Raw genomic sequence first — 27,313 nt, 5'->3', positions numbered from 1 at the left:
CTCACCCGAGACCCCAGCGAGGTGAGGGCAAGTGGGATAGAAAATGGATGGATGGATGAATATAGCCAATATCTGCCAATATCGGACCTACCCTTTGGATGTAACCTGATGTCCTCAAAAGCTGCATTTCCACGACATGGTTCAGATTTTTTTGTTCATATTCAGATTGTTTTGCTCACAAGTGACACCATTTAGATATGTGCCATGACAGCATAAAGAGAAAAAAACACACATATCAGATGGCCTCAGAGCAGAATCGGGCTTCTTCCATATGTGGATACAAATCCAGGAGTTTGCGTGTTTTCCCTGTATACTCAGGTTTACTTACACAATCCAGAAAATGTGTTAACCCTCATCCTGCTGAGCAGGGTCAATTTGGACCCCAGGTGGTTTCTGTGACGTGCCACACAAATATTAAAAACACTACAGCACCTGTGTTTAAGGGGTTTGTTTTTCTATATTAGCTTTTTTTAAAAAATATGTATTATTTTCAGGTATGTCTGACATATGAGACAGCGGCAGTTTTCTTATTGAGGTCAAAACAACACCAGGTGAAAGTATCAATTTTCAAAAATGTTGATAGCAAATAACTAATAAATTAATTCTCTTTCTTTGGAAATTCATGATTTTTTTTTTAAAGATAATAAACATATTTCTAAACAATAAGAGCTGGTGTCTTGTCCACTTCTTGTAAATATAAGCTAGTTCTCAATGGGGTCCAAATGGACATCGCTTGGCCTGATTTGTATGTAAAATATGTCAGTAGGATGAAAGTTAATGAAAGTCTCTAAATTGCCATTGGGTCTGCTGGTGTGATTGCAGTGTAAATAGACAGATCGGATATACCCCATTGATGCAATTCTGACATCATAAAATGCTCGAATTTCACGGCGGCGTAAAGAGAAAAAAAACAGACATGGAATCGGATATCCTTAGATCAGAATCGGGCCTCTTCCGAATGCTGTATGGATAAAAATCCAATTCGAATCGGATAGCTGCGACTGCGACTTGTGCACAAACGGACCGATCAGATATATTTGGTATACCTTAAAGAATTAATTGGCTCCTTTGTTTGTGTTCATGCTGTAATAGCCCTTTCGAAGGCCTGTGGTCTTCTGTACTCATTTGGAAATTATTCAAACACTCTTCAATCTGTCCTTCAGATGACACGGCAAACGCCCATTCCAAAATACGTGGGATTTATTTTTTACTATCTTCTAATAAGAAGCCACCATAACAACCTCTGGTGATCAAGGCAAAAGCCAATGAAATATTATTACATTGTTGTCCTTACGCCAGACTCCCGTTTGAGGACAACACCGCGGCGTTGGGTTGTAAAAACACTTACTCTGCTCTGATTTACGCTCGCTACAAAGACAGTCAGTCAAAAATGTTGTCAAGGTCGAATCGGCTCTTTTGGATTGGACGCATCCAAGTCGGAATCATTTGAACATACTGAGGCCAGATAGACTCCAGTCGGTTGGAGGAAGCAATTTCTCCTTGAAGCTTGCATATTCTGAGACGATAAAGTATGGTTGTGCAGGATAATGGCATGGAACTGACTACCCAACTTAGGGTGACATCTACACTATCAATACAGTACATCAGTATTTACAGGGAAAAAGGGAATGGTGGATTGGAGTATTGGCAAAACATCACGCTACGCACACTAGATCATACAACTATTGTGACTAAATTAAACGGCACCAAGAAACGGGCAGATAATCAGAAGCTCATAAGTATTAAAATATAACATCTGCAAGCGTGTGCGTGCTGCAACAAACAGCGTGCGCGCACATCTTTTCAGGTTGCGCTCATCAGGAAATAGTAATAGAGAGCAGTTATGTGTTTTCCCTCCTCAAGGGGAATCAAGCAAAAGATGGTTGTTAATTAACTCAGCGGTCCTCTGGTGGTAGCCGCATCGGATGTCGATTGTAATTAACAAAAAGACGCAAATGCAGCCTGAATGGTATCCATGGCTGTGCGCGTTTTGCTCGGCGAGTGCGGCGCCGGTGTGAATTAACTATTAGATACACGGCATGTGCTAAATGCATGGTTTGTTGGTAGTGGCAGTTCTTATATATTGAATGTTAGTACAAAGGTTGTCACATTTTACCAGTTTAATTACGTGTACATAAAAGTAACAAGATCACGTGACCTCATGATGTTTAAGGAGGAAGAAATGTCCGACCCTGTGTCATAACTTGATATTTTTGGCTCTTTCTGAGCATATTTTTCAACTTGATGTTGTACACTTTTTTCAATGTTACACTCGCGAATGTGTTAGCACGAATAGTATTCAATTGTGTGCGTGACATTAACTTTTAAAAAGCATTTGAAACCCTAACCCTCAGACTGACTTGAAACCCTAACCCTTCTTAGAAACTGTTACCCGGGCTTCAATCCCTTGATTAAAACCTTAACTCATTATAAACCCTAAACTTGCCACAAAGCACGATTTTTAAAACCTAACCCTGCCTAGAATCCCTATTTTGAAACCCCTAACTCATTCTTGAAACCCTAATGTGAAATCCTGACTTACAACTCTAACGCCGGCTTGAAAACCAATTTTGATATCCTAACATTTGTTTGAAACCCTAACCCTGGCTATAGACCCTAATTTGAAACCCTAACACTGGCTTGAAACTCTAACACATCTTAGAAACTGTAAGCCATGCTTGAAACCCTTATTTGAAACCATAACCCATGCTTGAATCTGTCATTTAAAACCCTCCCCCTTGTTTTCAAACCATATCTCAGGCTTGAAACCCTAATTTGAAATTCTAAACTTGGACTGAAACCCGCCACATCAATGTTTCACTATCTTGGAAATCAGACACACATTAAAGCTGCGGTGGAACTTTTTCTAGGTCATAGAAGACATTGGAAATAGCATGAAGTTGTGTTTTTAATGAAAACATTTTTTTTGGGTGAATGTTTTTTAACACACACCACAATTTGGGAATACCTATATTAGACAGAAGAAAACTGTTGGTCAGCATGGTTGTAAAGGGCATGTATCTTATTTTTCAGTCTCACTGGGATGGATTGACTGGGAGACTCTCGTTCAACAAGACAACTGGATTGCGTACAGATTTTGACCTGGACATCATAAGTCTGAAGGAGGATGGACTAGAAAAGGTAAAAACCACCACACCCCAAAAGCCTGTATGAACTTTACTGATGTACCTACCAACTTAGAGAGATCTAAGTTCTTCTTCTAACTCTGGTTCAAACCAGGTTTTCTCAGGGTTCACGCTCAGTAGTTGTCATGGCACACCTTACAGTAGAGGAGGGTGGGATTAGCAGGGGCTCATTTGCATGAGACAGGACAAGCAACCCAAAATGTTCTGCTTTGAAAAGGGCTGTTTAGAGAGGGTGACAAATGTTGTGTACTTCTTGCTTTTTGCCCAAAGCACAAAGTTGTCAAAATTATTAACTCTCTGTACTTAAGTAGAAGTATGTACAAACTCTGAAATGTACTAAAAAGTCCCCTTCCATCATTTTTCAATTTTTCATAATCCTGTCCTTTTATCAGGTTTGCAAGATAATTGGGGTTGGAAATGTTCCGAATGTCCTTTTTCAAGCTTTTCTAGTTGGTCTTTTACACCTGACAGTTGAAGCAGCCAGATTTCTCATTAATATGTAACATGTAAATAACCTTTGCTCTGATTGGATTGCTCAACTTCCCCAATTTAAATATGGACAACAGCTTGGCTCTGATTTGTCCATAACACAGCATCTACTGGTGTCCATAAACTTGGGCTCGGCCAAGCCTTCATAGCGACATTGCGTCCTTCATATCTTACTATCATTGTGAAGCAATTTTCGGCCCACTAATAGGAAACGTGATTTGAAAGGGGACCTTGGTGAAAATTAAAAGAGACTGGGATATTTTGAAGTTGGCCTCGTCATCCTCTCCGATTCATTGGAATTGAACCAGCCGTGACGAGCATCGCTGGCGACAATGAATGCAAGTTTCGCTATTTCATCCACAGTTATATAAAAAATGATAAATATAGTGAAGTATTTTTGTAAAACACAACCTATGTATACCTGTATTTGTATGGCTGAGATTGGCTCCATTAAAACCCGTAAATGCCGTGTTGGTGTTCAGCTGAGTCGAATAGGTGGGTACCCACCAATTGTCAAACCTACGTCAATACCACGGCGATTTCAAATCATTATCGTTTACGCTCCCTGGTTCACCTTCTTCCATCTCGCTGCTGTCCACAACAACTCAATCAATCAAGAGCTAAACTGCAGTTGACTTTACCTCTATAGCAATTGCACTATACAGAATTAACATGACCAGTCTTGATTAGATTTTGAATAGTTGGAATTTTCATTCAACATATCCGTGACAAAATTGTGATTGTGAGCCAAAACGACAGGCAGAGATATCTGTAATTCTGTTTGCCCAGACAAATCTGAATTACAGATATCTGCAATGTCATTTTTCCCAGTTAAAACCTAATGCAAGATATCTGAAAAGAGACATGCAGATATCTCAAACTGAGGTGAATTAAATATATTTTGAACTGGAATTATGACTAAATTAAAACAACGTTGTCCAAATCTTAATCTCACACATCTGTAATTTCAGTTGCAGAGATCCGTAACTCACATAGCGGATAATCTTCTGAATTGAAGAAACCCCATACACATAAACAGCAAACGTGACATAATTTGTCCGAGGCAAAACGACAGATATCAGAAATGAAAATTGTGGATAGGAAGAATGTATTTGCGGATATCTGAAATGTTCTTTTTTACTTCTCTAAACAAAAGTTTGAAAAAAAATATCATGCCTATTTTGACAAAGTAATGAACAGAAAGTACAGATATAGATTTTCAAATGTCATAAAAGTAAATACTGAAGTCAAGTACAGCGCTCTGAAAAATCTACTAAACTATTTGGACTTTGGGACTTCCCACCACTGTATGTCACTGACATTGTATCAAGACACCTGCGGTATGTTTTAATTTGTGGGGAAAAATGGCATGATGTTGTTTTCACAAACTATCAGAAAAAGCCAGTTTCCCTCTTGGTGGGCAACAAATAATGCTAAGTTGACACTTATAATTTACTTCCGTAACAAGGAACTAAATTGGCGCTTCCTCGAAATGCAAGTGGATCATAAAGCAAATTGGATTTAGGCACATTAGGGTGTTAATTGCCGCCTCGCTTATTGATAATTTGAGGTGATGCCCAAAATGCAGTTTGGTGCTAATGGGCTGTATAAACACAATACATGGAACAAAAAATGTGTCTGTGTTGAAGTAAAAGCTTCTTATGTTCTTTTATCATTCGTGAAGGCAAAGCACCCTCCGGACTGTAACAGCCTCAAACTACTAGAAAGGCTTTCATACATTATGAATATATGAAATAGGGATAAGTCCCATTATGATCTGCTCAAGTAGTCCCTAAAGGCTCAAGACGATATAATAGCGGAAGCTTTTCATCAAGGGCTTTTCATCAGGGCGGGGGGTTGGGGAAATACCGGCTTTGAACCGATTCTCGTCAGCATCTTCATCTCGCGTACGGTCATCTGAATAGAAGCAAGTCCTGTCATTATTTGATGAAGCATCAACATCTCCGCCAGCATGTTTCCGTTTCCCCTTCCATCTTGTTCCTGCCGTGGAATCGGCTTTAGCCTGTTAGGGTGTGGACTTTTCTCAGCTAATCCCTTGTAATTGAATATTACCCCGAGTTTGAGCTCACGCCGGAATTACGATCAGGTCTTAGCAGCAGGGCCTCGTCATTTTCACTCAAGACCGGATTTTCAGGTTTTGGGGGGGGAAGATAAACGCAGTCTTGTTGCTAATCATGTGAAATGATGAAATAGTAATTTGGCACAATGACAAAATAATTTCCATAAAGCTATTTGCAGTTTCTTTCTCTCATGTAGTTCTCTTTTGTCAGGAGCCTTTTCATAATAGTTGTTAACAGCAGGTGCCAGGGTACTTCTGGCTGTCAGAAAGTGAATGACTTCTGCTGACTTGAACTGAAGACTATGAAAAATAATTGTTGTGTTTGGGGGTTGCACCACCAGATATACCCCAAAAGACTTAAATTATTCTTAAATGTATTTCCCCAAGCATCTAAATTAATCCAAGAACCTGTGGGTGAGGAGCATAAATTGAGTGGAATCGTAAATACAGTAGTTGTACGGAGAAGATCACAAGACTGTCTAGTGTCAGTGTCGTAGCCAATTCTAAATGGACAGACTGAGAACCAATAGCCATATGCATTTTTCTCATAACATGAGTAACGATGTTACATTCTGTTGAGTGACTCACTTGCTTATGGCTAAAAACATTGAATTAAAAAATATGTTACGTTAGGTCTACCCATGGTCAGAGCAATTCGCTTGATGATGCCATTTCTGCTGAGTCATGTAGTTCTTCCTATTGATGGCTGAAAAGGTTGAAGTAACAGTGTTGCTTACATCTATGTTGAGAGACAAGATAATAATGATAATTAAGATAATTAAAAAGCATAACTAAAGTGGAACCTTGGGTTACGAATTTAATTTGTTCCGAGACTCCGTTGTTAAATTGGCTGACAAAATGTCCTCCAATTCTGGAATTAGTTGTTATAAACCAATACAAGTTTAATATTTGTATTCATGAATTTGATCACAACATAACTACACTGTTCTTTTCAATACAGCACACTGTTATAAATTAAGATAGGCAATCATCTCATGATGCTGCTAATGGTGGACTTAGTTGCACTGAGGTTGCGGTGCACGGCGAGGACGCTCCACGCCTCACGCTTTTCATTTGCCGCAGGTCGGCAAGTGGAGTGTATCGGGAGGGCTCAACATCACAGAAGTGCCCAAGCGAAAAGGGATGAACATCACAGAGTCGCTGGCCAACCGCTCACTGGTCATCACCACCATCCTCGTAAGTGGCACCTTTACACAACATTTTTGGTCAAAAACTCATTGCGCGCCATGGATATGTTGACATTTGTTTATCTTGCTTGAGCAAAAGTCACAACCAAATTTTGCAAAATTTCTGTAAATGTATGCATTTTTCAGTTAACTTAGCTGCGGCAACATATTTTATGGTTTTATTCTAGTTCAGTGATTCTTAATGTGTGGCTTCAAAAAAAAGAAACTGCCAAAGTTAAACACGTTTTTTTTTTAATTCGTATACATAAGCGCAGTGTTAATATTCCAACTGTGCATAATGTTACAGTGGCTTACAATAATATAAAATATACTTTTTTAAGAAGAAAATCTTTGTCTACTGTATTTTAGTCTTGGTCATGATGGGGTACTTGGAGTGCTAAACATTATTTTAGGTATTACTTGGTATAAAAAGTTTGACAGCCATTGTTCTAGTCATGGGTAAGCATCATGTTTGGAGCCTGCATAAAGGCAAAAGAACACTCACAATAATAATAATAATAATAATAATAATAATAATAATTATTATTATTATTATTATACATTTTTAGGCACCTTTCTGGGAACTCAAGGGCACCGGATAAAGCATAAAAACAGAGACGCAACAACAACAAAACAAATAAATATAAATACACATTGCAAACTGTTCTTTGTATTACCAATATGTTGTCTAAATGTTTCCATAACCAGCGTCTAAAAAGAAGTACTTTACTAAAGTTAACTAGCAAAGGCTAACTAGCGTTACAGTTACTTTATGTTCTTGTTCTGTGAATTTTCGTGTGGAATAGCCTTATGGAACATGACAAATACATAAATGGAAAAGCTTTCCAGCTGTAATTTTGTTAGACTAGCAATGCATGTCATAACAGGAATTTCTTAGAAAACTAGGCAGTATTGTTACAGTTTGTGGTACAGATAAAAAAAAAAAGTCTAGCTTGCTAACACACATTAAAATAAAATAGTCGCAGCTCCTAGGTTGCATAATATCGAGCAAATAGTACGTTATTGAGCATGATCTAACAAGTCAAATTTTCCAATTCAATCTCAATCTTTATTTATATCGTACTTTTCATACATGCAATGCAATCCCCAAAAATGACTTAAAATCAACCCCTCCAACCATTTATCCGCAGGGACACAGACACACACAGAGATGCACACACAAACAGGTGAAAAGAACTTGTAATGACATTCAACATACATGCTCACACACATACAAGTAAAAACACCATACCTACTGTAAATGACCTAAGAAACCTGAGGTTGGGCACAAAGCATTCAGGTGGGGAAACGCCATCTCAAGGAGCCATCTGCACTAAGGCACTATATAGGCCGCGGACACGGACCACCGGCATGGAGCCCCAAGTGCAGCAGCGCAGAAAGTACCCGCACACACAGCAGACGGGGGACCCCATGAGAAGAAACCACGGCCATGTCCCACTGCAGCTCCCAGCGCAGAGGGCTTCCTCTGGGGAAACACTGAAAGTAGTAAAATATTATAAAACAGTACAATCAATGTAAGAGAAATGATCAAAAAGAAAAGGACTAAAATGATTTGGCTAAAATGACATAAATAATAGACCAGGAAATATAAAAAATGATCAAAAACATAACAGACCTAAAAATATAAAATCTGAACTAAATAAAGCATAAATAACAGACCTAAGAATACAAAAACAGGAAGTAAAAATTAAAGCCAAGATAATCAAAAAATAAATATTTAGTTAAAAGGTAAATTCAAAAGGTAGGTCTTGAGCCTATTCTTAAAAACAAGTATTCTCTGCAGCTCTGAGGTTCTCTCGCATGCTGTTCCACCGAGGGGGGCCATAAAACTGAAACGATGCCTCACCATGAGTGTGTGTCCTGACATTTGGAATGGTTAAAAGGTCACTACCACATGATCTCAGTGCTCGTGAGGGTTCATACGGTAAAAGGACTTCTGAGAGATAAAAAGGCCCAAGACCATTAAGACGTTTAAAAACCAATAAAGAACCTTCGAATCGATCCTGAAACACATGGGGAGCCGATGCAGTGATTTTAAAATCAGTGTAATATGTTCCCGCTTTTCGGTCTTCGTCAGCACACGTGCCGCAGAATTCTGTAGTAATTGTAAACATGCAATGCTTTTTGACCAGACCGAGAGAGACAGGGGCGGACTCTGGCTATATTCTTGAAGTGATAAAAACATATTTTTGTCAAATTTTTAATGTGTGGGATAAAAGTGAGCTCAGAGTGGAAAATAACTCCCAGATTTTTCACTTGGATGAGGGATTCAAGGATAATGTTCGTACTTTAGTTCAAAGTTTCTCTCTCTGGGCCTCAGATCGAATGACTAAAACATCAGTTTTGTCCTGGTTAAGCTGGAGAAAGTTCTCTCCCCACCAGGATTTGTTGTAAAAAAATACAGTTAAAAAGAGTATCCATTGGACTGGTGTCATCCGGAGACACAGAGATGTACAGCTGCGTGTCATCAGCATAACTGTTGAAGCTCACTCCGTGTCTCCTGATGACGCTGACAAAGGGGAGCATATACTGACCTAAAATTTAACCCTGAGGCACACCACATGGTACTTTGTAGACTTTCAAACAGCATGTATCTCAACTTAAAATTTTATGTAGAGTACCAGAGAAGCCAACCAGATGTTTTATTCTATTTAAAAGAACAGATTACTACTGTATCAAAGGAGGTGCTTAGATCCAGCAGAACCAACATAGTTATTTTTTGGCAATCAAGATTGTTTCTATCCATCCATCCACCCATTTTCTGAACCGCTTCTCCTAACAAGGGTCGCGGGCGTGCTGGAGCCTATCCCAGCTATCATTGGGCAGGAGACTGGGTACACCCTGAACTGGTGGCCAGCCAATCGCAGGGCACATACAAACAAACAACCATTCACACTCACATTCAAAACCTACGGGCAATTTAGAGTTGTCAATTAACCTACTATGCATGTTCTTGGGATGTGGGAGGAAACCGGAGTGCCCGGAGAAAGCCCACGCAGGCACGGGGAGAGCATGCAAACTCCACACAGGCGGGGCTGGAGATTGAACCCCGGTCCTCAGGACTGTGAGGCAGACGCTCTAACCAGTCGGCCACCGTGCCGCCGATTGTTTCTAAAATGATTTCAAATCTTGACAAGGACAGTGGTGTGGTTAACCCTGAAACCAGACTGATACTTTTCAAAAATATTACAATTAGCTAAAAAGTTAACTATTTGAATAAAAATAAGTCTTTCTAAGATTTTGCTTAAAAATGGCAAGTTTGATAATGATCGGTAGTTATTGATATTGGTAAAATCCAAATTGCTCTTCTACAGAATGGGACTTACCACTCAGTGCTGCTTTAAAAGCCACAGGGAAGGCACCCGTCTGAAAAGAGCCATTCGTAATGCTTAAAAGGTGATCGTGGGACTGTTCGTAAAATGTTAAAATGTTCAATGTTAAAAACTGGCATTGGGATACTCTCCTGAAAACTTGGTGGGCCTCACTGTGGAGAAAACTTTGTCAAGTGTCTCAGCATTTACCAGGGCAAAACTGTCCAGTGTTTCCTCAGGTCAAGACAGACACTCAGATATAGTTAAAACCATCTCATGATTACATAAAATATTGCATCTGATAATGTCAATCTCGCCTCTGAATTGGACAGGAAAAGTCTCATAAAGGGAGTTTGTCGGTGTTAAGGGAAAACTGTTAAAAATTGAGTAATACATTAATTAATAGTTGCATTTGACTGTAACGTTTGTATACCGAGCAAATGTAATCACATTTGATTGGGTTTGATGTACAATATAACAAACCTAGTGTCATGATAACGCCAACAAGTCGTACATTAAGTATGCTCTTGTCTGTTCCCAATGTGGGAGGGGAGATAAGTCCGCCGGTGGGCAGAGGGAGGTACATGTTCCGAGGCGGGCGCTGGCGGTAGTCAGCTTCAAACCGGCCATGGCTCGATAACGATCCTATAGCTCATTATTTTATACTATGACATGACAATGACGATATTGAGGCACTTTTAATCCCACAATAGTGATATTGTGAATACAGTGTCATCCCTATTGGTGACTCAGCCCCGCACATTGAGCAATTGGATATATGGACAGCCTGAACAGCGAATCTGTTTTGGCTTTTGATGCTGCACATACAGTATATTTTATCTTTGCTGTTAAAAATGACAACGGAATGGAAAAAAAAAAACATTGATATCAAAGTCTGAAGTTAACAAACCTGCTATACTGATTTCAACCAAAATTAGTCAAGGCTCATTTGAGTTGTTAACATTTACCCGTGACAAGCAGAGAGAGTTACTGGGGCTCCATGAACTCTTTGTAAGACTCCATAATAACATGTTCTTGCAGAAAAGAACAAGACGATCCCTCCCCCGGCTTAATGTTGCATTCCTTTTGTCCATCTTTTATTGTGCTTTTGCTTCACGCGACTGTATGTTCTGCCTGAAATAGACCTATCAGGGAGGTGCTGGCACAGATGTCCCAGTGAACCTCTTTAGGACGCATCTATGTACCATGATAAATACATCATCATGCCCCGCCCGAATACGGTCATTACAACAAGCAGCGTGATCATGGCGCAATGGAATTAGCGCCTACCAGTTACAATGCGCGGGAGGGGATATGTGTTATGAATAGTTCGAAAATCATTTCTAATGAAGCAGATGTGTCTCCCAGAAATGTGCACTAGTAATTCGGTAAATATAAAGATTTTCCTGATATACTTATACAAAGGAGAAAACAGCAACTTATTGTTATTTGTATAATTGATTGATGATTTTACTAGTTCAGACAGAGTTTTTCCTAGAAAAGAGATGATTAATTGGTGCTAGAACTATGAAGGGGACCTTGGAAAAAAATTTCCACTGTCAGGAATCCCTGGCTGGGCCCAAAGTTTGGAAATCCTTCTTTGAAACAGTCAAATACTAATGGCTGATAATGAAGCACTGTGAGGTTTCCACAAGGAACAGCTTTTAACAATTGTGTTAAAGGTCTTGTATTTTTGCTATTTCAACCTCCATAGAGTGACAGTCTAACATGGACTTAGTATAAAAGTGTCAATTTCATAAAAAAAAAAAAAACACACAAAAAAACACCTTGGTTTTTTCATACGATTGTCCAGAAAAGGCCCCTCTGACAGCTACTTCTGTTTGACCCAGTTTTGTATCTACTCTGTCCATATTTGGCTAGGACCGCCTCCTTTCGTCTGATTGGTTGCTTCTGTGTAGAAGACCCACTTGTGAGAGCACGTCTCTATTATGTTGACAGGGCTCGGGAGCGGAAAGGGAAGGCAGAGATCTTCGCTAGATAAGCTCGAGAAATTCGAATGACCTGATTTCAGGCCTCTCGGCAGAAAAACGTCTGGGACCCAGGAATGCGTGCGCGATATTAATTCATATTTCACATGATGACTGAGGAACCACAGAAACAATATTACATCCCAAATAATAGAAAAGGTTGGTTTGGAAAAATATGGCCCCTTTAATATTACGTCATGAGCTATTAAACAAGTAACAAACCTGCTCTTTGTAACACATCGAAGTGAGGGTTGAAAACAACGTCCAGTGGTTGACGTTGATCATTCTCCTCTTTTGTTGGACCAAGTTCTTCCTCGTACTCTTCATTCTTTTAAAAACTACAAATATTTATTTGACGGCCGTACTTGGTCATTCGGCAAAACTCTCAGCATTTCTACTGTACACAATTTCACACAAAAATCACATCCACAACATTTTACAATCACACTTGATATCTGCTGAGCGATGTGTTGATCACAAATGCATCTCTATGTTAGAAAATGAGCTTGAAAGGCTTCAACGTGCACCAAGGCAAGTGCTGCAAGTCACACACATGTATTCTTATTGATAATATCTCACTCGCCGCCTTCTCATTGGCCATCCACCAGACAGGCCAACGTATTTATCAATAAAAGTGCTTAAAAACACGCACACAAATACTGTGGTGTCTCGTCCAATCACTTGGGACCCTACGGAGAAGAATGTCTCAATGGGGTTCATAGTGAGGATGTGAGGATGAAAAGCGATGAAGAGGAAGGTAGCGTTGTGTTAACTGAAAAATAAAGCAAACTACAAGGATTTATAAACAGGGTTCTTGGAAATACTACACATACCACCAACATATAAAGTCTGCCCTGCGTAAATCCAATGCGTTAGTATCGATACAATCAATTGATTACCTTTTAAAACCATTTAAATTGATATATTTTGGTCCGGAAGGCTAAGTTGGAGATCACAGATCGATTCAGTTGGATCGTAGCTATTTTTTTAAGGATTAAACCACACACACAAAAATACAAAATTGCAAAAAAAAATTATGCGATAATAAAAAAAAAAGTTTTACAAATATGTGGAAAAAAAGTTTGGAATATAACGAGTAAAAAGTCAGAATTATCATTTGAGTCAATGTAAACACTTCCACACAAAGATCACTGTCACTCATTCTTTCTAGGGGCCTGCTATTAATTAACTGCATGGGTCATATAAATTAGAAAGAAATCACTAATGTTGCAAGAATAAAGTCCATAGAATTAGTAGACAAATGTCGTAATGCTCAAAAATAAGGAATATACTACAATAAAATGTAATATTTTTACAAACAAGTCTGTTATCAGACTAAACCAAATTACAATTAAAAAAAGACAGAATTTGCGAGAATGTCTTCATTTTAACAAGCAAAAATTGTACCCTTACAAAATGAATACATTTTTAAAAAAGACGTATTACACAACTCTCAAATAAAAAGTATAACATTAGTAAATTACGAGAAAAATGTTGGAGTGAAATGTTTTATAAAAGGGTAAAAATTGGTCTAAACTGAAGCTGATATTTAGAGAACAAAGTTATAATGTTACAAGGAGGTCTGTTACGAGAATAAAAAATGATGGTAGGAAAACCCCTAACCTTACGACAATAAAGTGTCAATTTCGAAGAAGTATAACACAAAACTCAAGTGAATAGTACACAATTAGCAAAATTACAAGAAAAATGTCTGGGGTGTATGTGTTATGAATGTGTCAAAATTATAGTAATAAAGCAAATGTTTCCCTGCATTTTCAATACTTCCAACAAGTCATTAGTTCAAGGTCGTGAAACAATCTAGTTTCAATTTGCAGAGGAAAATCTTCGACTTTAATATCAATCTCCCATCTTTGCATAATGACATTGCTGCAAACCGCCGCCGCTGATGCGTGAACGAGTCGGCTGACAGTTTTATAGCAATAACTTTGTCGATGAGATTAAGCTACTTAATACGTTTTCTCCCCTTACATTAATTGTTTGCACTCCATTGCCTGTAATGTCTCCGCATGGGCCCACCTCCCTCCTCTCGGCCCGCCGTGTGCGCCCATGCTGTGTGCCGAGACGGCGACTGCTACAAACGGTTTGATTTGAGTCCAAACCATGGGGGAATAACAAGAATTGGAAGGCGCCGAAGCAGATGGTAATGACTTCCCTCAACATCCCAAAAACTTTTTTGATCAACTTAATTGGACAACTTGGGCGAAGTTTGCGGCAAAAAGCGCTGGCTGCCGCCCACTCTCTAAATGCATTGTCATCAAGTATTCACACCTTATTTGTTTTAGAGCGAGGCCCTAATTGCAGTGCCCCAACGGCTTTAGATTTTGATGGCTAACATAACATAAAGGTGGTATGCTTTTCGAAGCAAAACTCTCTACTTAAGGAATAAATACTGAGAGGCATGCATTTACAGTACAGGTAGGAAAAATGCCCCAAGCAACAACAAGCAGGAAACAGCGCATAACCAGGGATTAAATCCAACATCTGCTGATGCTGTTGCATTCCACACTTCAGGCCGTATGCAACTGCAGAAGATTTCCAATCAAGTATTCAAAAGTGAAAGTTTGATTTATGATTGTTAAAGTGTCTCATTACGTCTGGTCCATTTAAAAAATGAGAGGCACATATACCAACTGTTGTAATTCCTCCACCTTTCATTTGGATGTAAATACGCTCAATTTAAAGCAAAAAGTCTGTACATCTTGTTCATTTTATTTAAAGTTTGTTTTGGTGGTGTTTAGAGCCAAAATGATGAGAATCGTTTCCATGTTCCAGTATTTATGGACCTGATTGTATGTTTTGTGGGAAACCATAATCTATTGTTTAAAAAAACTTTACCTTTGAGACCCACTTCCAAATGTTGTCATTTTCAGGCTCCAATAATGTCAATGTCATGCAAATGGCAAAAAGAACACATTTTGTATCTTTGTTTTCACCTTCATGACAGAAGGACTCATTTGTCTTTTGAGGTCAGTTTCTAAATTATATATGCATATGCTGTATACTGTAACTATTGCAGGAAACATTTTCCATTATAGTTTAATTTGCATGTCTCTGTCATCAACATAGGCATGTTCCATTTAATTGCCGCATTCTGTTCCTAATCAACCTGTTCTTTCACTGCCCAAATTATGAGCAGCCATGCACGATATTACAGGCTAGTAAAGAGTGTCAGAGAGTACCTGACCATAAAATGAACCAGGTACAGTATATAGGTCAAGGCATAGCAGTGTGACAGGAGGCTGAGTTAGTAGCAAAAACTCACAACTAGAGAACACAAGGCATCGCATTGCAATTCAAATGAGTTTTATTGGCATCCGCTAATCCATCACTGTTAAAAACGCCTGAACGATTTTTCCATATTCAAATTCCCAACTCGATTCCACTGTCGCTACCTGTTAAGTGCAACAGCGACACGTGCTCGGATCCTTTGGCGTCAATTAGGCGAATGTGCTGAACTGAATTGTAAAGGGCAACCTCGCCAATCGCCATGGCTTCTTTTCTTCTGATGTGCAGGAGGAGCCATACGTCATGCTTAAGAAGTCTGACAAGGCACTCGTCGGGAACGACCGCTTTGAAGGCTTCTGTGTCGACTTGCTCAAGGAGCTCGCCTCCGTGCTGGGCTTCTCGTATGAGATCCGATTGGTGCTCGACGGAAAGTACGGCTCCCAGGACGACAAGGGCCAGTGGAACGGCATGATACGCGAACTCATTGAACACGTAAGTGCTACATCCATGTTGTCCTTCAACTTTTTCCATCAAAGACAACAATCCTATAGAAAGAGCATTTGCTCTCTATAATGCTCTAAGTGGCCACCTGATGGCGCCAAAGCCCTGTCAAATAGGAAAGTAGTAACTGGTGTCAAGGGATTATGGTAAAGTGTAGAGGTGCAACACAAAACGATTAAGCGACAATTAACCAGCTTGTTGTACAAAAATGTATTACTTGAAGCACATAACATAATAACTGCCCATAAGATAGTAACAGCCCATAACGTAATAAATCTGCCCTTTTTAAATGTAATAGGCCCATAACGTAATACATAAGCTTTTTTAAGTCTGACATGAAATTAGAGTTATCTTGTCCTGTTTTAGGTCAACTGGGATTACCAAATGTACTTATGTTTGCTAAATGCCGGAATAATGAGAGAATTGATTTTCTAGACAATTGTTCATTACTTTCTTCAAAGTCAGAAATGTACATACGATAACATTACTATGCCTTCAAACATCTATCAATGCAAAACCCAGATGATGTCATGTATTTGGAAGCCCCTGATAGGGTTTATTGAGCAATTTTAAGTTAATTAGAGACACGACTGTGGCTGTATTTGAAGGCACATGTAAACATGCAGCTTCTTTGTGTAAAATCGTGGAAATAAAGTCAAAAAGAAATAGCTAAGACATCAGGAAGAGAATTGTGGGCTTGCACAAGCCTGGTTCATCCTTTAGTGGAATTTCCAAATGCGTAAAGGTGCCACGTTCACCTGGTCAAACAATTATATGCAAGTATAAACACCATGGGAATGTCCAGGCATCATACTGCCCAGAAAGGAGACGGGTTCTGTGTCCCAGAGATGAACGTACTTTGATCCTAGATGTGCATGTCTACCCGAGAACAAAAGCAAAAGACCTTGTGAAGATGCTGGCTGAAGCTGGTAAGAGTGTGTCATTATCCACAGTGAAACAAGTACTGTACCGACATGGGTTGATAGCCACTCTGCCAGGAAGAAGCCATGACTCCAAAAGAAACTTCAAAAAGTCAGATTACACTTTCCACATGCACACAGGGACAAAGACCTTCATTTTTGGAGACATGTCCTGTGGTCTGACAAAACTTTGGATTGGATTGTTTGACTATAATGAACATCGTTATGTTTGGAGGACAAAGAGGGAAGTTTGCAAGCCTGAGAAACACAATCCTAACTTTGAAATACAGACGTGGCAGGATCATTTTGTGAGATTGTTTTGCTACAGGAGGGACTTGTGCACTTCACAAAATAGAAGGCATCATGAGGAAAGAACATTATGTGGAACTACTGAAGCAACATCTTACGACATCAGCCAGGAAGTTAAAGCTTGGCCACAAATGGTTATTCCAAATGGACAATGACCTGAAGCATATGGCCAAACTGGTTACAAAATTGCTTAAAGGTGACAAAGTCAGTGTTTTAGAGTGACCATCGCAAAGCCCTGATCTCAATCTTATTGAACATTTATGGGCAGACCTGAAAAGGCATCTGCAAGCAAGGTGGCCTACAAACTTGGCTCAGTTACACCAGTTCTGTCAAGAGGAAGGGGCCAAAATTCTTGCCAACTATTGTGAGAAGCTTGTGGAAGGATATTAAAAGTTAAAGGCAGTGGTACCAAACACAAATGACATGTATGTAAACTTCTGACTTAGTAAGTAATGACAAATTGTCTTTGTTTGATTATTCTGGCATTTAGCAAATATAAATAATTTTGGTAATCCTAATGGACCTAAAACAGGAAAGGTTTAGTCTGATTCCATGTCAGACAGTGAATAAAAAAAATCATATCTATCTTTTTATTTAGTGTATGTAACCATCTGGTTTTGGAGTAGAGATTATGCTAATCATCAATTTGTATAGACAAATACATGGAGAGAGGGAGAGTGATAGAGACAGACACAGACAGAGAGAGTATGAACTTTCACTACTATATCCAAAAATAAAAAGTTAAATAAAGTGATATTAGTATATTCTTACGGTATAGGCTCAGTTATCCATCCATCCATCCATTATCTGAGCCGCTTCTCCTCACTCGGGTCGCGGGCGTGCTGGAGCCTATCCCAGCTGTCATCGGGCAGGAGGCGGGGTACACCCTGAACTGGTTGCCAGCCAATCGCAGGGCACATACAAACAAACAACCATTCACACTCACAGTCATGCCTACGGGCAATTTAGAGTCTCCAATTAATGCATGTTTTTGGGATGTGGGAGGAAACCGGAGTGCCCGGAGAAAACCCACGCAGGCACAGGGAGAACATGCAAACTCCACACAGGCGGGGACGGGGATTGAACCCCGCACCTCAGAACTGTGAGGCTGACGCTCTAAAGGCTCAGTTATAACATTTGCAAATAATGTTTTTTTTACCAGGCCAATAATGTAATAGCCAAAAGTTATTACGTTATAGTGTAGGTCCAGGACTTTTATTACGTTATCGGCCAGGAATTACGTTACGGGTCTATTATATTTTAAAAAGAGCAAATTTATTTTGTTATGGGCCGTTATTAAGTTACGGGCTTCTTCAGGGTGCTTTAGCTGCACCGTTTAAATGTCAACAGTGCTTTGGTAGTAGTCATTTGTGAACGAGACTAGTTGCTTGTTTCCAAACATCTCAATACTCGAGGTGCAACAACAACTAATTTAGTATCAAATTTTATCAACAGCTATTTTGATTAATCGTTTAGAGACCTTATTTGACTTATAGTTGTCCAAATCCTTTGACTGTCAGCCTCTCAGATAAATATCCTCAGATTTCTGTAGTCGTCCATGAAAGCAATCCAATGAATGTTTAATAAAAAAATTAAAAAAAGACATTTGCAAACATCTGCTTCTACAACGTAATTTGGAAAACAATGCTAAAAAAGTTTCCCCATTTTCTGTTTTTTTTTTTTTTTTTTTTTTTACAGACCAAACCAGAAAGTGAATCATAATCAGTCTACCTTTATGTATTTTCTGCACTGTCAATTTGAAATAATGGCCTGTTTTTTAAAATAAAAGTATGGAAATAAATATATATTTTTTGTAAGATTCATCGATTACTTGAAAAATAATCAACCGATTAATCGATTATTAAAATTATTGCTAATTGCATCTCTAGTGGTGTGATAAATCTCGACTGAAAGATTAACGTCTTTGTATATCGGGGAGTAGTTCAATTTAATCTGGGTTGTTGATGGAAGTTAATAAATCTTTCACACTTCTAGTGCATTTCTTTGAAATTAAATAATCTGTAAACCCTTTATTTCTAAGAGTAATTACATAAAATGAGTTTGAAATTATATTAAAGGGTTTGTGTGTGTATAGTGTCCATACACCACTTATCCTCATTAGGGTCACGTGTATGTTTTGCACTCACCTTCATACCTATGGACAACATGGAGTCTTCAATCAACCTCCCACACATCTTTCTGAGATGTGGGAGGAAACTGGAGTGCCCGGAAAAAACCCACGCAGGCACGGGGAGAAAATGCAAACTCCACAGAGGCGAGGCCGGATTTGAACCCGGTCCTCAGAACTGTGAAGTGGATGTGCCCAAGTCCACCTTTCCACCTCACATCTGTTTTACACTTGCAAATTATTTTATGTTCAAATACATTTATAATATGTTTTAAAAGTATGTTTTAATTGGGTTGAATGTGTTTACAGGTTTAGGGTTAAGTATTTTTTCTTCAAATACGTTTGCAATGTGTTTATTGCTGCGTAGTATTGCATGACCCACATAATAGATGGCATCCATCATCTTGTTGACAATGTGGTCAGCGTCGCAGCTGCCTGTGTCAAAACGAGACTTTCTTTGCATTTAAAAAACAAAAAAAAGCCTCCATTCCAAAGTGATGTAGGCAATTCTCTGCTGCCATTTCCTAAGTGTCCCCGTCATCAGTGCTCCGTCTTTGTGCTCGGTAGCCCCACTGGGTCAGCACTGTACTCAGCTGAAAACTTGTAATAGCTCAAATGTGAATTAGTGCCTGGAATGGTGTGGCAGGAGTCAATGGCTTTCTCACTGAAAAGGTTGAAGGAAGGTGGGCTACCTATCGCTGCAGCACTTTTTTCCACGTCAGTTTTTATTTATTTATTTATTTATTTTTGCTACACTCCCATGTTGATAACAGTAACCTTGAGGGGGAACAAATGGATGAGAAAAAGGCTGCAAATGCTGGTAAGGAATGAGTAAGCATGACACCATCATTTAACAGCACACAAGCTCTTTGTGTTAAAGCTAGCCACTATTTTTCTTGGTATATTATTTTAAAATAGAAAAAAATATATTTGTTCTCACAAAACCCACACAGGTTCGGGGAGAACATGCGAACAAACAAAAAAAAATAGTTTGTGTAATTTCACACCCGAGGAATTTCAGATACCCAATTATGTGCAGCCGATGTTTAAATAGGAATTTCTGGAATTTATACCCACAATAAAATTGTGTCACTGCAGTGCAATAGAAGGTGAATTATAGTGCTTAGTTATTGCTTTTCCCTGCACCTTTTCCACATGACCAAGAGTGCGTGGGATTTTTTTTTAGTCTGATCTATTTTGTGGTCTAGTGCTTTCTCCACCACCAGCACCAGGACCAGCACCCTTGTCTCTACGAACTAAGGCGAACAGAAACAAAAAGCCAAATATCTCACCACTAGTGAGTGGCAAAAATGGTAATAAACCTCCTCTACAATAAATCCTTCTTAGTCAAACACCTCAAAATGGTTTGATTTGGAATAGGCTGCAACAAATGATTGTTTTGATAATCAAATAAAGTTTAGATGATTTTAATCATTTAGATGAAATTAATCAGTGAATCAGATTTAAAAAAAAAAAAAAAAAAAAAAAAAAAAAATTCCATCATTCTATTCAAAATTAGGACTTTTCAAAATGCCAATGCAGAAAACATAAATTGATTATGATTCAGTTATTGGTTTGGTCCTTAACATCTGCAAAAATGTTGATTGTTGTTTTCCAAAGTGAAAGCAAATGTGTACAAATGTCTTCATTTGATGAACACACAGAGAAACAGTCTGCTTTCATGGAAGACTACAGGAAGATGAGAATATTTACTATTGAGAGGCTGAAATTCCGAGGATTTGGACAATTTTAAGTCAAACAAAGTCTCCAAATGATTAATTGATGATCAAAATACTTAATTAAATAAGTTAATTAATTATATACTTAATTAATTAAATACTTAACTCAATTAATTTGATAAATGATGAGTTGTCGATTACTCAAATTTGGAATTCAAGCAAAACTTGGAGCTCAAGCTATCATCATGTGTGACTTCACTACAAAAAATAAATAAATACACCAAAGAAAAAACTGATCTCAAGGTTAGATGCGTAGATCTCCAGAAAAGTCCGGTAAAATTCCTGTACTCCACTCTCCATTAACTACAATCCCTTTGTTGTAATGTAGCTAGATAAGCTACACGAACATTTTACAGTATAAAAAGATCACAGCTGTAGATACGAGACGAGGGGGTGCAACAGGGCAATATCATTCCTCCTTCCTGTCGGAGCGCACACATGCCGTACACTCATCAATCAGTTTCGGAATTATACAACACCGTTCAACTGACTGACAGCTTTTGAAGGGAGCAAGACTATTAGACTCAGATGTACAGTACGCCTTTATTCCTTACAAGAGCTGATCAACATTTGACAGAGGAAGACAGAGAGATGACAGCAACATTGAGATCGACGAAACGGCGGAGTGTTTATGAGACGTCAAGGCCGACGATTAGCATTGCACAGAAACTTTTTGCGTTGCCACAAAGAACAATGTGAAGAAAAAATATATATATTCGTATTTAATGATCATTAATGTTGCAAATCATATGAGCAATCTGAAATTCCATCGATCCATCCATTTTCTGAACCGCTTATCATCAACAAATCATCATCATCATCATCGTGGTTGAGCAAGCTCCTTAGCTCGTTAGCTTGCAGCTGTAATAAACAGTTAACTTTTCCTTAAGTGTCTCTGTTGTGTGGATCTACGCGCGGCACATAATGCAAGGCTGTGGAGTATTGGACGGAGCAAACGCCAGTCCACGAGTCCACTAGCGGCTAATACATACTAGCCAAGTCGCGAGTAGCAGGCCACTTGGCAGCGGAGCTGTCCAACCCGTGCATGGGGCCACAACAGCGATACTATCCCAAATAACACAAAACACTTGAGGGAAGATGCATTTTTCGGGTTGTAGGAAGAGCTTAATGGCTAAGTGTAGTGGTGCGAGAAATGGCTAAGCTATTATTAATAGGTAAGTCGCAATTCCAGCGAACAACCATCGACGGTGCTCGTTATTTATATAGAAGGGTGGGGCCTCATGTCAGAAAGTACTGAATACACACCAACCCATTGTCATCACAGAGCTAGTTTTTAGGCCCACCCAAAAAACCTAGCCAACTGAGTTGTTGAGTTTCACACTACAGCTCAACAATTCAGTAAAAAAAAAATTTCAGTTTTTGCACGTTTTCGGGAGTTAGCTTCAAACTTATTATCAACCTCTTTTTAACTGAAACTGTTGACTGACATTTTGCAATATTCAGTATCTTAAAATATTTCTACAGGAGGTATTCATTTTCACAGAACTAAAATCTAGCTGTTGCTTTTATTTTAAAAAAATTTAGTTAATGTCTTTTCTAAGTTCACACTTTGCAAAAATCATCCCCACAGGCCAGATTGGACCCCATGACGGGCCGGTTTTGGCCCGCGAGCCGTCCGTTAGACACGTCTGTGCTAAGCGATGCAGCGGGCCTCATTATACAGTATGTGATCCAGTCACAAAAGATGATGACCTCAATCATGCCATGATGCAAAAGCTAATAGTGCACTTGGCACGTCATTTGTTGTTTCCATGGCAATTAATCACGTTGTAGGAAGACACTGGAATTGGATCAGTGAACAGAGACGCCCTTGATTGAAGCCTGAACGGTGAGCTTGAGCAGGACCTCAAAAGTGGGGCAATTAAGGGAAATCAGTATTTTTACTTGTACAGGAAACCATGACGCAACATTCTTCCATTCTTAAATTCACTGCCATTGACAGCTTTAGAAGTCAAATATCCATGTTAACTGGGAAGGCTGGCAGTGAATGAGTTAACTCTAATAAGCTACCTAGTAACTTCATTCAATAAACCTTAATCAGATAAAATGCGGGACCACAATACTGAAGAGATGCATGGCACTTTTTAATCTTGAGTCACATTAACACGAAACTGAGCGTGACTGTGGGGTGTCCTTTAATCTACTTATTTTATTGTTTTATTTATTTTATCAAGTATACTGTATATTAACATATACAGTCGGTGATACAGTGGTCCGCACGCCTGCCTTTTAGTTCCGACATTCTGGGCTCAAATCTCGGCTGCGGCCTTCCTAAGTGGGGGTTGCATGTTCTTCCTCACACGTTCCAAAAACCTGCTTCTTGGGTAATTAAAGACTTTATATTGTCCATCAGTGTAAATATGAGTTTGAACGCTTGTTTGTCTACATGTGTGATAGACTGATGACGATTTATTAAGCCTGTAACGATGCGGTATCGAAACAGAAAATCGCAATAATCTAAGACATGAACCTGTCGCCTTTGAAATGGCACAACTGCGACACGCCTCTACCAAGTCCGAGAGTTTGTGTCTCCAGTCCAGATAGCCATATGAGCTCACAGTGCTACCAAAGTTAATGTAATATTATTCTAATGAATTAAAAATTTTATTAGAACAAAACGTAAGCATAGACTGAAGATATTTTTTTTTGCAGCAAGCCAATGTGACAAAATTTTCCAGTGATGGTCATCTGAGTGCCTTTTGAGCAGTACATTTCCTACAATATTTCACTGAAGTAACAATTGCATGACTCGAGAGACGTTTGACTCCAGATTTGGTCCTAAAACCACACATTTGTAAGCGTTGCTAGACATTTTTCATGTTTTTGCTCATGAGGTCACACAGTTGCCGCAAGCGTTAAGATGTGTCAGTTTGATCCTCATCGGAGGCGGCGGCAAGACGGCCTGACCCGCAGCCGGAGGGCCACGGGTTCAAGCGCCGTACTGGCAAACATGACTGTCCAGCCAAGCCAAAGCTGCCCTTCGGTAAATTACCACCGCACCTCAGCTCTGACACTCATTGCACTCCGTCATTAGCCCCGTGCGGTGCGTGGCCATATCGTCGTGTAGAGACAAATGTCACTCGTTGGCATTCTTGTGCCAGTAAGAGTGGCTCATCAAATGAATTAAATGTTAAGTGTACATGCGGCGGATTAAAAATGCATGAATCACTGTAACTCCATGATGGTGCGAGGGAGGGAGGTGATCCACAAGGACAACACCGCAAAGCTCGCCATCTGCAATCCCAGATAACGCCAAGCCATGTGGCACGCGACGGGACAGCGTCAGGTTATTTGGCTCATGCTGCATTGGAGCAGTGAGCAGTACAAGTACGTGCATGCATGTGTATTAGTCTATTGGGACGTCTGGAACCGGTCCGGTCCGGTCCAAACCGCATTTTGGCAGAGGAGTACCCACAGATGGACCCGGACACGATGTACAAATTTGAATAGTTTAAGAGAGACAGCAGAGGCTCAGCAGGACCACACTGCCACCTTTCAACCTTCTTGGATGCCACTGTGTCGCCATGACGATGGCCTTAGGCGCAAACAGGTCACAGGACAGAGCATACACAAAAAAATGTACAGCGTCCATATACGTTTTAATGAGGTCAGGTACTTTTCAAGTTTTTCCATAGCTATATAAAATTTAAAAAAACATCTATACCCATTCAGTTGGGTGACTAGCTTTCACAACAGCCTCAGCTGTACCAAAGCATAAAATAATAACAATAATACAATCATAAATAACCAAACAAAATGTTCTTTTCCATTCAAAATACACTATCACTCGCTTCTCATTGGCAGTTCCCATAGCAGAGGTGCAGAGTTTTATTGCACATGAGGGTTTCTGTATCTTTAGTAGCCACTTGGAAAAAAAAAAAATAAATATATATATATATATATATATATTGTGTATTTTCTAAGTGGATTCAAATTGCAATGTTCGAATTTTATAGTTATTTGGACGCTCAGCATTACATAACAACTTACTTTAAATTACTCACATTAATTTCAAAATTTCTCTTTTTGTAGCATACCTAATGCAATTTCAATAGTCCTTTAAAGTACCCAAAATCATTTAATCTATGTTCCCCCCCAAAAAAATTTGTTTACACATTATGGACAACAAAATTCATATCAGTGTGACAGAGTGACAGATTGATTGCTCATGAAGTGTATCTTAGACGCTATTCAAGGTTGTAGGAAGCATTATATTACAGCTGCTGATTAGTGTTTGAAGAACACAATTTACTGGTAAAAGACTGCCTATTCAATTACTGAATGGGTTATCTCAGACCCTAATTCTCAAAAGCATTGTGGTGGGATACGCTACAGAGTGATATTTTATAAAGAAAGTATTATTTCTAAGCTTTGTAGCAGCCTGAAAAACAATTGTAGGGGAAAAGACCTTATGGGAAGTGTAAAGAATGACTGTCATTGAATGCTAAATTAACAAAGGTATGATTTATTTTATAAAAGGTAAAGACCTGAGACACCTCTGGCGACTAAAAATATGAAAACCATCATGTTGTTTGAAGCATACACTGTAGCTGTTAGTAGATGAGAGAAGAGAGAATGAAGTCTCCTTTGACCAGTATGAGGGCGCCGGGCTCATGGATTTCATGATCACAACGTGCATGACATCACTCGCGTTTGCTACAGGCTAAATTTGAAAGTAAACAAGAAACTGGAGTTGAGTAACAGCTGGAAGTTCCTCTGTTGCTGAGTAACTCACAAACAGGAAGAGTAGTTCAATTTTCCAGTTCCATTTAGTCATCTCTCTCGCTTCACTTTGCTTTAAGGCGCCAACTCTCATTCCTTTCCACATTTCTTTCAGGATGGACTCGGCTACACGTTGATGATGCTCCTCACGTCGCAGCTCCTCTTATAGAAAACTGATTTTTCAATTGTTTGTAGACAAATAGCTGCATCGCTGGAGAGCCTGCCCACCCCTTAAGTTTGAAATTAAACAACCAAGTAAATATTATTGTATCTATCTATTTTTGAAAATATGTCTGTAAGTGAGACCTTCTGAATCTTGCTGAATTGTTACATCACAGTGGGGCTATTTATCATAATTACCACGCTCACAACAAGTTTCTCATCCAATAACTTGGCAGCTAGGCCGGGCAACGATTCAGAACAAATGAGCCAATTTTATGTCAAAGGGTAAGCAGAGCTGCAGTGCGAGCACAAATTCCTGTTAGCTAACAGTGTTACCAGCGTGAGCTTCTGATAACTGGCACATAAATGTGACCCTGTATGAAATCTGCATTTTCCTTCCGTAGCTGCTTCCAAGAGTGTCCCTTCTCGCTTGCTGTAGTGTGAGTGTGCTTGGGAGTGAGCTCCATCATAAACTAGACTACAGTCAACAGAAGCGTACTCATTCAGCCCTCATTTGCATTTACAAATAAAAAAAATGTTACAGACATAATACCTTAAAACAATAGAAAAGCATTTTACGCAGCAAATTTTTAAAAAGGTTTTGGGTCACGCTACCGCCCCTGCTTCCCCACAGCCATGACACCCTGTGGGCCGCACATATTGCCCATGCCAGAATCAGCCACTGGATACAAACAAAAAGTCCATCCAAAGGCAATCGGGAACTATGATGATCTAATGATGTTTTTATGTTCCACAGAGGGCTGACTTGGCGGTGGCTCCCCTCACTATCACCTACATGCGTGAGAAGGTGGTGGACTTCACAAAGCCCTTCATGAGCATGGGCATCAGCATCCTGTACCGCAAGCCAAACGCCACCAACAACGGCTTCTTCTCCTTCCTCAACCCCATGACGCCTGACATTTGGATCTACATCCTGCTGGCCTACCTGGGTGTCAGCTGCGTCCTTTTTGTCATTGCCAGGCAAGTGAGAAAGCCTCGGGCCCCCGCAACCCCCACCTCCATCCTCCCAGTCCTTCAAAACATCTCCATGAGGTCTTTGGCCAGACAAAGCCATTTGGTCTGTCATCACCGCAGCTAGTGAAAACGAGTACGCAGGCCGGTCTCACACGCCGCGCTTAGCTGCAGTATGCTGTATGGCGCAGGAGGCGGTTATGCGCACACGGCCCAGTGGTGCTCCGAGAAGCAGAGGAAAAAGCTTGAGTCGGCTTGGAAAAAAAATCCTTTGAATTAGAAGCTTGCAGGGGAAAAAAGGTTTCAAACTCAAGCTGGATGATTAAATACATACCTGATGATGAAATGATCTCAGTGACGGCTATTTACAG

The 27,313-nt window shown here is 39.5% G+C and overlaps 1 protein-coding gene across 2 annotated transcripts in view; it reads left to right on the top strand.

Moving 5' to 3' along the window:
- The window catches only part of grik3 (glutamate ionotropic receptor kainate type subunit 3), a 153,212-nt gene that overhangs the window by 102,810 nt on the left and 23,089 nt on the right, over positions 1 to 27,313 (top strand). For both annotated transcript variants that reach the window (XM_061777099.1, XM_061777100.1), the window contains exons 8-11: positions 3,034 to 3,141; positions 6,799 to 6,912; positions 15,757 to 15,960; positions 26,728 to 26,951. In XM_061777099.1, coding sequence (XP_061633083.1) covers positions 3,034 to 3,141; positions 6,799 to 6,912; positions 15,757 to 15,960; positions 26,728 to 26,951 — 650 coding nt within the window. The remainder of the gene's footprint in view (positions 1 to 3,033; positions 3,142 to 6,798; positions 6,913 to 15,756; positions 15,961 to 26,727; positions 26,952 to 27,313) is intronic.

This window comes from Phyllopteryx taeniolatus, chromosome 6 (assembly GCF_024500385.1).
Source record: "Phyllopteryx taeniolatus isolate TA_2022b chromosome 6, UOR_Ptae_1.2, whole genome shotgun sequence".
In the NCBI taxonomy this organism is placed as follows: Eukaryota; Metazoa; Chordata; class Actinopteri; order Syngnathiformes; family Syngnathidae; genus Phyllopteryx; species Phyllopteryx taeniolatus.
This window is presented reverse-complemented; position numbering and strand designations above follow the sequence as displayed.